The following is a 16,099-nucleotide window of genomic DNA, read 5'->3' as shown; positions in this document are numbered from 1 at the left end:
CATCTGTACCTCCACTCTTCGCAGATTTGGACTCGCCAAACAGAGTTGTGAACAGCGGAGAGAATGGCAAAGATTTTAAGCACTTTAAACACATGGTTATGAAAAGGTAATCCTTATTTATACAAGATGCAGCAAGGCCAATTTGTGACTTTTATTTTTGAAGTGAATTTTTTTTTTTTTCCCTGCAAGTTAAAAAGCAAATGCATCTTCATGCTTCAGAAGATTCAAACCACTGGAGGCTACACTGTTATATCGCTTTTCATCCCTCACATTAAAGTCTGGCTGTTTTCCATCATATTTAACAAAAACTATTCTCAAGAGCCAGGCTCAATAATCTGCTTTGTGATCAGTGATATTTCATTTTCTTAAGAACTGTGAATTATAGTTTATTTTTCATTTAAACTATTAAAACAGTGGCACTCTTTAGTCAGTGTAATTAATATACATTAACTCATGAAGCAGCTTACAGCTTTTATTGTTAGTTTGTACTTCCCGTGATGATCACTTTTTTACATGGCAGAAATTTGCGCACTTTATACTACAGAAATCTATACGGGTTGTCCCAGTTAATAAATGACCCATAGAAAAGTGGAAGACAAAAACATCTTATCGAAGCAGAGTATTAAAAATTTGGAAATACTTCTAGATTTATCTCTAAACAAATGTGACCGAATGTCAAACTGAATTGTTTGCCATTGTTAGTTTTGGCTGTGGGGAAAAAAGTCAGAAGTGATTACAATTTAAGCAAAATGTCATTTGTCCATTGACCTGACTGTTCTTACATCAACCACGTTATTTTTAATGCAAATTTAACACCTGCCACTGCAGGAGCACTAGGATCATTTCAATATAGGTCTGACCAGTTTAAATGAATTCATTAGCCATAGCTCTTTCAAATAAAACTGATGGGATTACAATCATATCAATGGAAATTTAAAATGATTAATGCACCATTAACAATCACTTCGCATGGAAGTGAAGTAGGCAGCTTACGCCAGGATGAAATATGACCTGGGCTAATCCTCATCTTTCATAAATCTTTTAAGAGACAAAAAGTGCTTGTACTCAAAAATAAACAAAAGTAATGTGTTCCATAATCCAGTTCTGTGTGCCATAATTCAATAAAATATTGGCTGCAAGTACCCCTGTGGGAGTGGACAACATATTCATAAGTCTTTTTGGGAGATGGCACTTTGCTTCAACCAGGTACAGCAGTGTAATTGTCCGAGCAGTCAGGACAAGAGACTGCAGTTACGGAAATAATGACACAATAATCAGAGACGCATGACTTGTTTTAAAAAAACTGCTTTGTCAGGGTATTCACCGAGACACTAATAGTCTTGCTTTATCTCCATTGCCGGCTGTCTTGATCTGGTAAGCAAACCTCACAGCAAGCGGTCACCTTCCCGTGGAGTCATTAAAACTTAAAATGTCAGCTGGTGGTACTAGCCTGCGGACTTCCACACCTGAGCCCTGTGGCAGGCTGTTCGCATCACTGTCAGTAACAAACACTGAATTCATATGCAGCCCGTCATTATTCCCCGGTTTTCGCATCTGACAGATGTGGTCTAAATGAGATTGATTAAAGTGTGCGCGGTTTCGGAGGATAAAGTTTCCGAGTTCACAGCAAAACAGTTTATTGTTATGTCTGCTCTCAAGAATATGAAAGATATGCACGCATGTCATTATGGCGCGACAATTTCATTTATGGTTCTCCCTTGATGACACCTCGACCAGCACCCAACTTCACCCATCTGCAAGCTGCCTTCAAACAACGTCCCATTGCTACGGGAACAGCATTGTGCAGTTATTAAATGGGGTGGCATTGCAATCTATCTACAAATAATGAAAGAGATTTAGAATTTATAGAGCAAACATTTTAACTGCTTCCACTTTGGACATTTACATTAAAAGACCAGCTGGTTTTACAATAACTGGCAAGTATACAAATCACCAAAAAATACACACGTCCTCCTTGGTGAATATCTTAATTTTTAGCCAAACAAATCACCACCCTCTCCCCTTCCCCAGGCATACAAGTGCCTCTTTCATGATCATAATTTGATATCACTTATAATCCAAATTTCACAGTTTAAATAGACAATGAGTGTAAATTGGAAATTTCTCTTCAAATTAAGATATTAAACCCTACTAATTTTGTATATATATATATATATATTCATGAAATTCCAGGGCCTTATGCATGAAGCTCGTATAAAACCATCTTAAAATCTCTTTCAGTCAAGTCAAGAGTATTTTATTGTCAGATGTCCCAGATAGAACAATGAACTTCTTACTTGCAGCAGCACAATGAATATGTGCTGAATATAATATACCGTAAACAATATAATAAAGGAGAAAAAAAGTTCAGTGTGTGTATATAAATACACTGAACTGCAGCCTGTGATAGCAGAAAATTCCAGAAATCTACAACTGCTGAACAAACCCTTTCAGATTATTTCTAAATTACCCCTTTCCCAGAGTAGATGTTCCCTTATTTCCATTTCGTTTAGATGTCATATTTTTCAGAATCCTGCACATCTCAATGAATTCAACCATTCTTGTCAACGCAAGAATAGACGGATCTTCCTCGGTCACTGACTGTCCCCGCACTTCAGAAATCAAATCTTTACTGCCCAGCTGGCTAAGACAAGAATATCCTTCGTTGGGTAGAGAGGCATTAGCAAAATTTAAATTCATGTTTAGGTTTATTTTGCATGCCTGGAATTCCATGTTTGGCCAGAGAGCCTCAATCACTGTGATGAAAATTTTAAAGTTCGCTTTTAAGGGGACAAATTCCAGGCGACCATATATCTGGAGAAGGGCCCTGACCCGAAACGTCACCTATCCACGTTCTCCAGAGTTGCTTTCTGACCCGCTGAGTTACTCGAGCACTTTGTGTCCTATTGTGTAAAGCAGCATCTGCAGTTCCTTGTTTCTACCATATAATCACCCTTGTTTAGGAACAGCATGTGTTCATGATTCTTTTGCTTAAGGGATGGACGTTTATAAAGCTTGAACATCTATGCGTTTTTTGCTTGCTTCTTCAGTTTAGAAATTCTTATTTGATGATTTTGTTGCTCATTTTCTTGCCCTTCGTGCACACGTAGCTGATCAAAGTCAGTAGCTGCAGAAAGCAGACTGCTGAAAGTTGTAGATACGTGGCCTTTAAAATAATCAGATGAATGAGAAGGCTCAAGTAACTTACTAAATATTTTATTTTTTTGTCGCTGCAAGGGATGTGTGGGCATCTCAGCCTTATTGTCCACTGCAACTGTCCTGGAAAACATTGTGGTCGGCCATCTGCTTGAACCAGTGCTGTCTTTCCAGTGAAAGCGCTCCACAGTACGTTTGGAAATGTGCTCCAGAATTTAGACCCAGCGACGATGTAGGAAAGGTAATATATTTTGATGTCATTGATAAGATTAAAACCACCCAGAAATTAGTAAGTATTTGACATTCACTCACACAGGTAAAGGGTAGAAGCTAGATGATCAAATCAATGCAGACAAACTTCAGCAGATGCACTAACATGGATCTCCAGTGGACCACACACAGCCAGCGCTCACGACTATTACTGGACTGCAGTTAGCTTTCGCAGTAAGACTAATCTCTTTTACCCAGCAAGTCAAAAATGCAGCTGCAGCAGAGAGTAAATAAATCACGATCAACAGCCAAAATCGTGATCAATATTCTCCTAGCTTTGTGGTCCAAACATGTAAAGTTTTTACAATGGACGTGATGGGGAAAGGGTGGATCAGAATCAAACCTCTCAAATATTGTCGGTCTCCACTTTAAAAAACAAAATTAAATTTTACCTCCGAAAAGATACCAGACCAAAATGCATTTCTTCCTGTTCTCAAAAGAGATGTGATTAACCACCCTCTTCCGATCACTTTGTTTAACTGCAGAAATATCTACTGATGTTAAGTGACGGGAAGGGTCAATGATTTCACATCAGGGCTACCCAGAATCAAAGCAAACAGAGTGATGGAGAATTACAATGGATGGATACAAGAGTAAGACTAAAAGATAGGTTAAAAAGCACAAATCAAAAATGCATTAACAATACTCTTCCAACCATTGGAAACCATAGAGATAAATATTTTCTTACACAAAAAATAAAAAGCAGTGTATGTTAGGAGACACGAACTCTGGATATTTAGGCAGGGTACAGTGGGAATGTTTTGTTCCTATTTGTTCCTCAGCTTTCCCACATTCAATTGCTTTACAAAACAGAAAATCAACTTTTATAAACTGCAGCACCAGCACACAACTATATACACATTCTTGCTCATAAAAGCACTGCTTTGTGAGCTCCACATGAGCTGAAATGCCTTCCCACTTTAGTTGTTTAAGGTGGATCCATAGCTGCCCAGATGACAAATTAATATCATTCTACAGTCGTTGTTTGGTGCTTGGCATCACAGTTCTGGAGCCTGTGGGCCCATCAGAGCTGAAACTGCTCAGATCTTCGGCAATCCATAAGTGTCCCTCTAGAGGCCAGTGCTTGCATCAGTATGAAATACGATATCATAAATCAGGCTGAAGTGGTGAAGTGGCACTCGCACACATCACCATCTATCTCACCACTCCGCTCTGAAGGGTCTTGGGTAGAGCTTATCTTTCAGCCGTGCAGCAAGGGACCAGACAATCAAGCGGCTGGCATTGACAAAACATGTGCAGCGTACATCTGAAGACTGCAACTTGGAGGCTGTGTGAGGAGGAAAAAAAGGTCCTGCTGGTCCTGCCTTGCCTTGGGCACCAGCAGAATTGGTGGTGGCATGTCTTCAAAAGGCAGAGTGCCTGAGTGCATGCAACCCACTGAAACACACGGAGCCTCCGGCCTTGATTCCTTGAACTGGAGAATGTTCAAAGCCCAGAAATGTATCTGCAGGGCTTAACAGCTGCCGCCACAAACCAGCGATGGCTCCAGTTTTGAGTAGCACTCAAGATTCATGCAAAAGAATATTTCAAGTTGCCATTATTGCCTGTCATGGGTTTATAAATATTGCTTACTATCTGCCGTGCTGAATTCCTCATGGGACCCGACTACGTGACAACATAAGAGAATGAAAAATACATGCCTGTTCTTTTGAAAAATTTCACTTTCGCTTTGCCGACATTTTATCCATTCACTGATTACTATAACTCAGTAGATTTAGTGCAGTAGGTATCGGATTTTATTTCCTATGTATTTCAATTGCAGGCTTAATTATGCTAGTTTAATTACTTTCCAAATGCCAATTTACAAGTCGAAACCAGAGGCTGCAGGACATTTGCTGTGGAATTGTACCCCTGTGATATGCTGCTGTATGCGTACCCTATAGCCACTTTAGTCCCGCAAAGGCAGTCTGACAATTAGTACAAAAGGGAATATTGTTAAAAGAAACGCACATTGAAAAACGCCAAGATGAAAGACCAAAAAAGGCCACAATTGCTCAAATTCCTCAGTTCCCATCCCCCTTAAAGCCGGCACAACTGTGACAAACAAAAGCATGGTTTAGCACCACTGTCAAAAGGTGAAATCTGCTGTTTTTCAAAGCTCCAGTTTTAAAAAAGACCATCTCGAACTGAAGTAGTGAGGGTAAAGCAATCAGCTTTGCACATTTCTTCCCCAAAGCTGGGTGCCCGTGAAACATTATTTCTCACCACTCAATAGCAAAAGGAGAAAAGGAGCACCAGTTACTGAACGATCTGCAGCTAGTTAGGCAAAGCAAACGTACAACTCCCCAGGCCTGGCTCAGTGAATTCGTGCACTGCCTAAGGGTGGAATTGAGCCATGACGATCACTAAGCCTGTGACCAGTTTTGCCCTCGGTTCCAATATCGGCTGCTATATCCCATAGCACCCCAGGCGGGAATGAGGAGAAAAAGCAACAGTATTCGCCCAAATATCTCACTATTGGATAGACATTAGTATAGTTGCCCCAGCGATCGAATTGCAAGCCAACCATATGCGGGTGAAAATTAAGAGAACATAAATACAAGTTAAATAAAATGCACAAAAAAAATGGATTGACAATAAATCAATCTCAAATTAGCAAGCAACAACCTTGGATGGAGGAGAAACATTTTAATGAACCATGCTCACACTACCGGCTACCAGCAGAGTCTGCTACGCAGTTTTTAAACATCTCCCACCACACTCACAGAAAAAATTGCTCACTCACTGGCACAGGGCAGCTTTGAAACCCAACATTAACAACTAGTTTAATGGCTTTAAAATGCAACTATTTTTAAATCGTGACCTACTCGGAATTCAACTCTATTTAAGCCCCTTCTCCGTTGCGGATGACTTGTCTTTCTGATACATTGAGTATGGCCACCCAACTATACAACGTGCACTTATTTTAAGGCTGGTGAAATATTTTATTATCTATGAAAAGTTCATATCTTTGAACTCTTATCCCTAAGACACTGAACTGTAAGATAATTCAGTTTATATTTCTTTCAGGTTAATGCTGGAAAATCTATTCATTGCACTTTGTGTGATGCCTTTTTGAGCTATGTAAACCCCTAAATATTGCACCTTTCCTCTACATGGATAAACTGTCTGAATCAGTTTACCCAGATATCATAATGTAATACCAAGAAACTGCAGACACTGGTTTACCAAAGGCACAAAATACTGGAGTAACTCAGGGAGTCAGTCCGCATCTCTGGAGAACACGGATAAGTGATGTTTCAGGTTGGGACTCTTCTTCCCGACCCAAAACGTCAACTATCCATGTTCTCCAAAGGTGATGCCTGACCTGCTGAGTTACTCCAGCATATCGTCTTCCTTTACCCAGATATCACATCTGGATTATTTGAACATGGTTCATGTTTTTTTTTTAAGCTAATAGACTATATGTATCACAAAATCGCCAGGAAGGCAATCATTTCCCTTTGCTGGGATAACCCGATTCTCACAACTCATCACAATCTAATATATCACAATGCAAGTAAGAATACCTATATATGGAAGCTCAAATAAATCACGTATCACAAAATGCTGGAGTAACTCAGCAGGTCAGGCAGCATCTCAGGAGAGAAGGAATGTGTGACGTTTCGGGTCGAGAACCGAAACGTCACACATTCCTTCTCTCCTGAGATGCTGCCTGACCTGCTGAGTTACTCCAGCATTTTGTGATACCTTCGATTTGTACCAGCATCTGCAGTTATTTTCCTACACCAAATGAATCACGTGCTACACTGAGGATTTAAGAATGGCTGGGCTTGTGGGGATAGTGACTGCTACCTTCAGTAATGTCCAGGCTTCCAAACAAAACAGGAAAATGTAGCTTTCATCATAGTAAACAGTTGACATACCAACGATGGCACTCCATAAGTACCACTCTCAATTGAAACATGCACAAAATTTGATGAGTGTACCCTTAGTGACCTGCTGCTTGATAACCAGGAGAGACTGGACAAGCAGCACAAAGAAATCCAAGCGCAAGTATTTTTCCAAATGTAAAGAAGTCCTTTTTCAACTTCTGTTGGCAAGTATCAGAAGTCTGATGTTCTGAAAAGCTCCAACCTGAAAGGTCACCTATCCATGTTCTCCAGAGAACATTCTTAAACGGAACATGTTTGAGTGAAAGGTTTCCTCATTATCGTGAGCATAACAACTGAAAGTCCAAGAGCCTGAAGAAGGGTCTCGACTCGAAACATCACCTCCATGTTCTCCAGAGATGCTGCCTGACCTGCTGAGTTACTCCAGCACTCTGCATCCTTCTGTGAAAACCAGCACCCGCATTTCCTTGTTTCTGCATCAAAATTCATTATTGGCCACCAAAAACATGGTACAGAAAAAGGACCTACATGTAAAAATAGAGTTAAGAATCTAGGAAGACTGTTCCTAAACATCTACCAGGCACCTTTGCACATTAGCACAGCTTATGACTAGGAAATTAGAAGATTACTAAATCACAGGTACAAACTTACTTGTTGCATCAAGCTTTGAAGCTTTCATCTGAAGATTGCAAAAAATGCAACAAAAAAACTCCAAAATACTCAGCCCTCTGAATAAATAATGTGCAAACTTGGTTAATAACGCACTGGAGGGAATATACTAATGCCCCCCCAGAATATTGTAGCTTTTCTGAAACAATTATAGAGAATGGAGTCTGTTTCAATGTCATTCTGTTCTTAGCATCCTTCTCTGGAGATGCTGCACCTTCCGAGAGTTCTTCTCAAATAACTCCTGTTCTCCATCTATACTCAAGCACAGGGAACTGACCAGGAAGCCTTTCTAACCTGCTGGAACTCTTTAATTACAAGAGCTGGGCAGCACAGTGATGCAGCTAGTAGAGCCACTGCCTCACAGCTTCAGCAGCCCAGTTTAATCCTGACATGTGTTGTCTGTGTGGAGTTGGCATGTTCTCCATGACCTTGTGGGCTGCCCCTGGGTCTCCAGTTTCCTCCCACATCCCAAAGACATGCAGGTTGGTAGGTTAATTGGCCCCAGTAAATTGCCTCCAGCAATGAGCGGCAGAACCTAGGAAGCGGTTGATGGCAATGTGGAGAGAATAGAATGGGACCGTGGGGGATTACTGTTAATTAGTGCTGGGTTGTGGACAGGGAGCCACAAGGCCTGCTTCAATATCCAATGTTTCTACAATCTCTGCTTGGATGAGAATGGCCATTGTAGATTCTTTGATAACTGGGAAATCAGGGCCATAACAGAACAGAAGAGGGCTGGACAGCTATTCTGTTGCTAGCTCTCTGCAATTCAGGCAAGCCTGATACGAAACAAATAGAAGGAAAAGCCATTCAACATCTTTCAGTTTAGTTTACTGTCACGTGTACCAGGGTGCGGTGAAAAGCTTTTGCTAACCAGTCAGTTAAAGACAATACATGATTATAATCAAGCCATCCACAGTCAACAGATACATGATGAAGGGAATGACGTGTAAATGATTAGAGCAAGATAAAGTCTAGTAAAGTCCAATTAAAGATAGTCCAAGTGTCTCCAATGAACTAGACGGCAGCTCAGGACTGCTCACTAGTTGTATAAGAAAATAACTGCAGATGCTGGTACAAATCGAAGGTATTTATTCACAAAATGCTGGAGTAACTCAGCAGGTCAGGCAGCATCTCGGGAGAGAAGGAATGGGTGACGTTTCGGGTCGAGACCCTTCTGCTCACTAGTTGTTGGTAGGATGGTTCAGTTGCCTGATAACAGCTGGGAAGGAACTGTCCCTGAATCTGGAGGCATTTATTTTCACACTTCTATACCTCATGCCTGACGGGGGAGAAGAGGGAGCGATCGGGGTGGCACTCATCCTTGATTGTGCTGGTGGCCTTGGTGAGGCAGCGCAAGATGGAAATGGAGCCTTGAGCTTGTTCCTCTATTCAGCAATGTCGTGGCTGAACTTCTACTTCAAGTCTCTTTGATCCTAAGTTAGTCGACCTGAAGCTAAACAGTGATTTCGCACATTGCCGAGCTCAATGATGTTGTGGAGCATAGGGGTGGCTGACTACACAGGCATTTCAACATCCTTGCCAGGTTTTAGGTCACTGATCTGGGGCCTATACACGTAACCACTCAAGTTATGCATGAACATCAATAGGATGGGGAGAAGGCAGGAACGGGGTACTGATTGAGAATGATCAGCCATGATCACATTGAATGGTGGAGCTGGCTCGAAGGGCCGAATGGCCTACTCCTGCACCTATTGTCTATTATCTATTGATGGCTGTGAAATAAACACTACACTGAATCACTACACTACAATCTCTAAACACTACACTGAAGCAATAAACTGGGAGAAATTGACAGCTCTCCAAATACCATTCTCAGCTTATTGCTGGCGTATCAAGTGCAGAGAAAGTACATTTAAGTTATATTTTTACAGATTTCCGTGGATGAATTTGAAAACAATTTGACTTCACAGAATGCACATTAAATGTCATATTTCGTTCCTGCTGAACGACAACATGCTTAAGAAATTTGGTGGCTACACTTTAAAGTATCCACAGGGAAAAAAATCTCTCAAATGACTCCAACCTTTTTAACTGTACAACCTACGTGACTAAAGTGGAAAATATATAAATATGCCAAAACCTGCAAACTAATGTGCTCATCGGTGAATAAAGAACCAAGACACGCATGGCAGAATAAATTTAGTTCCAGGCATCCATCTGGAATATTCATCTATAATTTTAAATTATACATATTATATAATACCTCAATAGGGTTTAAATTAATATTGTTCAACAGAAATGGGAAAAACACTGGTATTCTCAAGTTAACCATTTATGCGCCAGAAGTAATGACTAGAAAAGGGCATTTAAACAAATGCTCTAGCAAGCCATATATACATTTCACAGGAAGATTTCACATGGGGTATGGGGAGAAGGCAGGAACGGGGTACTGATTGTGAATGATCAGCCTTGATCATATTGAATGGCGGTGCTGGCTCGAAGGGCCGAATGGCCTACTCTTGCACCTATTGTCTATTATCTATAAGAAATTTACTCACTTTACTTTCCTTTAGGAGCAGTAGCCTTGATTTTAAGAAAACGACTCTCACTTTACCCAACCTCCAAGTCCCCGATCATTTATCTAGGTTAATAATTTCCAAACAGTCCAACTACTCTGCATTTCACAATAGATCTTTCATGGTTCCGACTGGAGTGGAAATTGTTCCAGAGCACTTATGGTCATCCAAATTTATAAACATGATTGTGTTTAGTACTTTTCACAATCAAACAACCAAGGCCAATGATCGTCTTCACCCCGTGGAGGGCAGAATATGGCAGTGGAGATAACCCGTGCTCCATGAAACTAACTGGAGGACTGAATTCAGTTTCCAGGGAGTGCTGGCCAAGAAGGGGGGTTGATGCTGCTCAGATTTGGCAGAGTAATAGTCTAACACAATTAAAAACCGAAGAAACATTGCACAAGTCAAGCGCATATTTTCTCAAAATAATCACCTAGCTTCAACATTTAATATTTTTAAGGCAATTGAAGGATGTCACAGAGTTGGTACGAGAAACTACTTTATCTGGAGGAGAGTTCAGAACAACAGGTCAAACCACAGATGAGCCTGGCTACTCTGGAAGCACTTTCGTGCACGGAAATCTGGAGTTCTTTCCTAAAGAGACAAATTGAGAATGGTTCAAGACTGGGAGTGATAATACACTTGCCTAACAATAAAATTAATGGACCCAAGTCAGGTAGCTGGAATTAAGACACAGATCAGCAGTGTTGGCATTGGTTGAATTGTCTACTCCTGATCCATTCTTTCCATCAACTTACTTCCACAGCTCATTCAAATGTCGACGTTGAACAAAATTAAAACTAGGAAATACCCTTCTTCGCATCTGAAGGGTCCCAATCTGAAACGTCACATGTCCATTCCCTCCACAGATGCTGCCTGACCCACTAAATTACTCCAGCACTTTATACTTTACTTAAGATTCCAGCATCTGCAGTCTCCATCACGCAAGTAATTGAGTCTTTAATCTCTTTTCAATGACAAGTTCAGCTGCATTCGGCTCACTTCCCAAGATTTTTCTTTTACTTTAATATCCACATCTTTCTTTCCATATATACAATGGAAAAGGACATCTCATTACATAGAATCCCTTTTATAAGGAATATGCACTCTGCTCAGAACTTCACATTCACCTATTCAAGGTCTCAGAAATTTTATTAGTTGCAATTTATCTTCCATTCATAGCATAGTTTGGAACTCATTTCATCTTTTTAGAGCCAATACTTTGTCCAGATATTTCCTCGTCTCCTAATTTAAAATACAGTATTAAATTGGGTAATGTTTCGGGTCGAGACCCTTCTTCAGACTGAAGGGTCTGAACCCGAAACGTCACCCATTCCATCTCTCCAGAGATGCTGCCTGACCCGCTGAGTTACTCCAGCATTTTATGTCTACCTTCGATTTAAACCAGCATATGCAGTTTTCTTTCCTACAGTATTAAATTGTTTTAAATTTCTTTCACATCGAAAAACTTCCTTCAACCCACGTGGCAGGAAAGAACGCAAATGATCTGCTGTGCATAAAGCCAACACACAGGCTGGTACAACAGTTTGTCCAAAGATCACTCCAAATTCCTTCCTTGCGGATAAATTCAGTCAAGAAGTATATACGTTTAATGAACTGTATACACAAATGTGCATGGGATTCTTTTTTTGCACTTAGAAATATTGTAGTACTAATAGTATGGATATTTTATTCATTCCCACAGTGCAAATACGAGGTCCCCAGGTTACGACAGGCCACCATACCCGAGGATTGTTTGTAACCCAAACTCTTTGTAGGTTGGAAATGAACAGAAACAGCCTCAATCAGTGAGCGGGCGGGTGAGTCTGCTCACCACTCCCAGCACTGCCCGGCTTGGAGGGAGAGTTGAGAAAGCACGAGTAGAGGGTAGAGAGGGTAGGGTAGTAATGGCCTGCTCCCACCAGGCAGAGGATGCCTGCAGCTCTGCAGCAACCAGAAAATTCACCGCAATGTGGAGCATTTATAAGCCAGCACGACCTGTAAATATTTCATTGGCCAACAGGTAAATGACCTGAAGAGAAATCTTTTAATATTGAATGTGGCACTTGGTGAACAGTGACACCCTTGCTCCAAACAACTTCTTCATTTAGCCTTTGTAGTTCTTTTAAGATGAACATTTTCTTCAATGCTAGATATAACTTTCACTTAAGCAGGATACACTTTATTATGCAGTCTTTAGGCTATAGAGAAACAACGTGGAGACAGGCCCTTCATCCCATCGAGTCCACGCCGACCAGCGATCACCCTGTGCACTATACACTAGGAGCAATTTAAAATTTTCACTGAAGCTAATTAACCCACAACCCTGTAAGTCTTTGGAGTGTGGGAGGAAACCGGAACACACGGAGAAAACCCTCTCAGTCACAGGGAGAACATACAAACTCCATACGGACAGCACCCATTGTCAGGATCAAACTTGGGTAAGGAGCAACTCTACCGCTGTGCCACTGTGCCAACCTCAAAGTCCTTTTCAAACTGCCAGATTGTCCGGTGGGAATGGAATCTTTATCAAATCCATTTCATTCATTGAGATAGAAAGATCGAGGGAAATCATTTCCCTACCACTCGGACCTTCTAAATTTTGGTTATCAGAGAATATTAAAAATTAATTAATGGAAACACGGCTCAGGTATTGGATGGATTACTGAAGAACTCTGTTATTAACATGTCTCTTATTATATGCGTCTATCTGCTTTAGGAATTCAATGCCAGTTAAAATCATCAATCTCAATAAAAAAATTGCCGTGCTTGTCTATAACACCTAATTCTTTGAAGGAAATATTTCTGTCCTCTTCCCAGATTCCTTTAAAGCTCCAGCAGAACATCCCTTGCAAGAGAGACCAGTGGCTTTCATAATTTTCTTCCTGTGATCTAGACAAGCTTGGAGACGGCATATTATTTCTTCTTTGTTCCAAAATTGCTGTAAGCAAATTGTGTCCAATATAAAGGAAACAAGTGCAAAACTCGCTCACTGTATTTCCAAATCACCAAAGGACTACTCAGAAGCTCAACATTAATGGAGCAATTTCACACGTTTATTCCTTTGTAGGGGAAAAAAAAGAACATTTCCTCCAGCCTCACGAGATTTGCTGATTTTATATTGATCTCCTCCAGCTCTGGAATCGGAGTTCAAGTTAAATGCCATTACACCCACGACCACATCTGTCAACACTCTAAAGACATAGATGTTTCATCTCGATTTTATTTCCCCCTATGAACATGATCTTTTCATCAAAAGAGTCTCAAAAATAACTGCAGCCTCCAGAAACTTGCCCCCCTCTGTCAATTTAAAAACAACTACTCCCTTCTTAGTAATGCCAGTCATTGCCTATTGTACTCTCTTGCAGAATTATAATTGTAACATCTTATTAAACTGATCGTTAACAAAGCTTTAAGTTCTATTAACTTCTTGGGTCTTTATTTTTGAACTTGGCTCTTTTCAATTTTCCACAGCTACCATACAAATTTTGGAGTCATTTAGATTTGATACGGCAATTTCTTGCCCTATCAAATCTAAACTACCCAAAACCACAAAGTGCTGGAGGAATTCAACAGGCTAGGCAGCATCTGGAGAGGGAATAGATCATAAGACACAGGAGAACAATTCAGCCACAGCCCATCATATCTGCTCGGCCATTCGATCACGGTTGATCTATTTTCCCCCTCTCAACCCCCCTCTCCTGCCCTCTACTTGTAATCTTTGACAAGTTCTTGATTAGTAAGAACGTCAATCTCCACTTTAAAAATACCCAATGAAGGTTTCCACCAGAGTCTGTGGCAATGAATTCTACAGCTTCACTACCCTCTGGCTAAAGAAACTTCTCATCACCGTTCTGAAAGTACGTCCTTTTATTCTAAAGCTGTGCCCTCTGTATCAACGAAACACCAAGGAAGGAGGGTGCCCACCTGATGACCCCAATGAAATCTTTACCCTTACCCCCACTCAAGAGATTAAGAAGATGCCGATTACAGTAGGGATTGTAATACCAAGTCCTATAAGCTCAACTCAACTCCTAGACTCTCCCACTATGTACTGAAAACATCTCTCCATCTAGGCCTTTCATTATTCAGTCGGTTTCAATGAGATCCCCTCTCATTCTGCTAAACCCCAGTGATTACAGGCCCAGAGCCGTCAAATGCATCCTCATTTCATAATCATCCCTCAGATCATTCTCGTAAACCTTCCCTGGAACCTCTTCAACACCAGAACATCTTTCCTCAGACACGGGGGCTACCTACAATATTCAAAATATGGTCCGACCTGTGCCTTATAAAGCCTAAAGCATCCTTGCTTTAATGTTCTAGTCCTCTCGCAAAGAATGCTAACACTATTTGCATTCCTTGCTACCTACATGTTCCGGGTCAAGACCTTTCAGGATCCAATTCCTTCACAGATGCTGCCCGACTGCCGAGTTCCTCCATCGCCTAGTGTTTTGATATAGATTCCAGCATCTAATGTCTCTGAACAACCTAATCATATTAGACCCAAACAAATTAATTAACATCCATTGCACTGAATTCTCTGGAGGGACAATGAGGAGCGGAAACAACAAAAAGACAAATGTATTAGTGTGGCCTTCCAGCTGTTACTTAAACATGCTCTTACCTCCATGTCTGGCTTGTATCGATCTTCAAATACTGCCATTGCTGCCAAAGATCCAGAACCTGTGTACAGGATAAAAGCATTAAAAAAATCAGGTACTTCCAAAACTCAATGTAAACGTGAAACCATCCAAACACATTACAGTTACATGTAGTTATTTGCATAAATACTTCTAAAGTTTATTAACATATAGCTAAATGTGCCATAAACTGACAAAAGCACAATGTACTTCCCTTTAGGTTTAATAAGTGTTGTAAATTTTGTTTCAAATTTATTATGATCCTTCCACATTTGCTTGACTAGTCAGTTGCAGGAGATCTGGAAGCTGTTCTGAGGGGTTGGTTACAGTACTAGTGCTAGTTTGAAAATAATTATAAGAGGATGGGAACATATATGTGAGCATTGAGTGTTATGGAAGGATTTTCTTTAGGAAAGCACACCATCTTACAGCAAGCAGCTCGTCGAACTTACACCAATATCAGAAATTAGGAGTAAATTGAAGAAAAATTTAAACAAATAGTCTTAAAATGGAATAGCCTGCAAATACTCAAGCAGCATCTATGGAGAAGGTTAACATTGAAGTAATAATCTGTTTTAAAACTGTTAAAATTTGGAAATAAAGCATGTTTTACATTGCAGAGAAGGGGGAGAGCTGGAGGAAACAATGACAATAACTATGATGGGATGAGAGAGATTGAAGGACACAAGTTGTGACGTTGCCTGCTGAGAGGTTGGTGAAGACTGGTTAATTACAATTTGTCAAGAGATGTAAATAGATCATACAAGAGGAGAGAAAGAAAAAATCCTGGATCCGTACGACACGTTAGGGACGCAAAACGTAATGTCAGAAACCTAAATCAAAAGCAGAAAACACGAGGAATAAAGACAAAGTGCCGAAGTAATGCAGCAGGTTAGCTAGCTTCTCAGAAGACATGGATGGGTGACGTTTCAGGACAGAAATGGTGAAAAGGTGACCCGAAGTG

The 16,099-nt window shown here is 40.6% G+C and overlaps 1 protein-coding gene across 1 annotated transcript in view; it reads right to left on the bottom strand.

Annotated features, from left to right (window-relative positions):
• psmb7 (proteasome 20S subunit beta 7) overlaps window positions 1–16,099 on the bottom strand; it is a 62,880-nt gene that overhangs the window by 12,121 nt on the left and 34,660 nt on the right. Inside the window, exon 6 of the mRNA XM_078426432.1 lies at window positions 15,120–15,178. Coding sequence (XP_078282558.1) covers window positions 15,120–15,178 — 59 coding nt within the window. The remainder of the gene's footprint in view (window positions 1–15,119; window positions 15,179–16,099) is intronic.

Source organism: Rhinoraja longicauda, chromosome 31 (genome assembly GCF_053455715.1).
Source record: "Rhinoraja longicauda isolate Sanriku21f chromosome 31, sRhiLon1.1, whole genome shotgun sequence".
NCBI lineage: Eukaryota > Metazoa > Chordata > Chondrichthyes > Rajiformes > Arhynchobatidae > Rhinoraja > Rhinoraja longicauda.
Note: the sequence above shows the minus strand (reverse complement) of the source record. Positions and strands in the feature narration are given on the sequence as shown.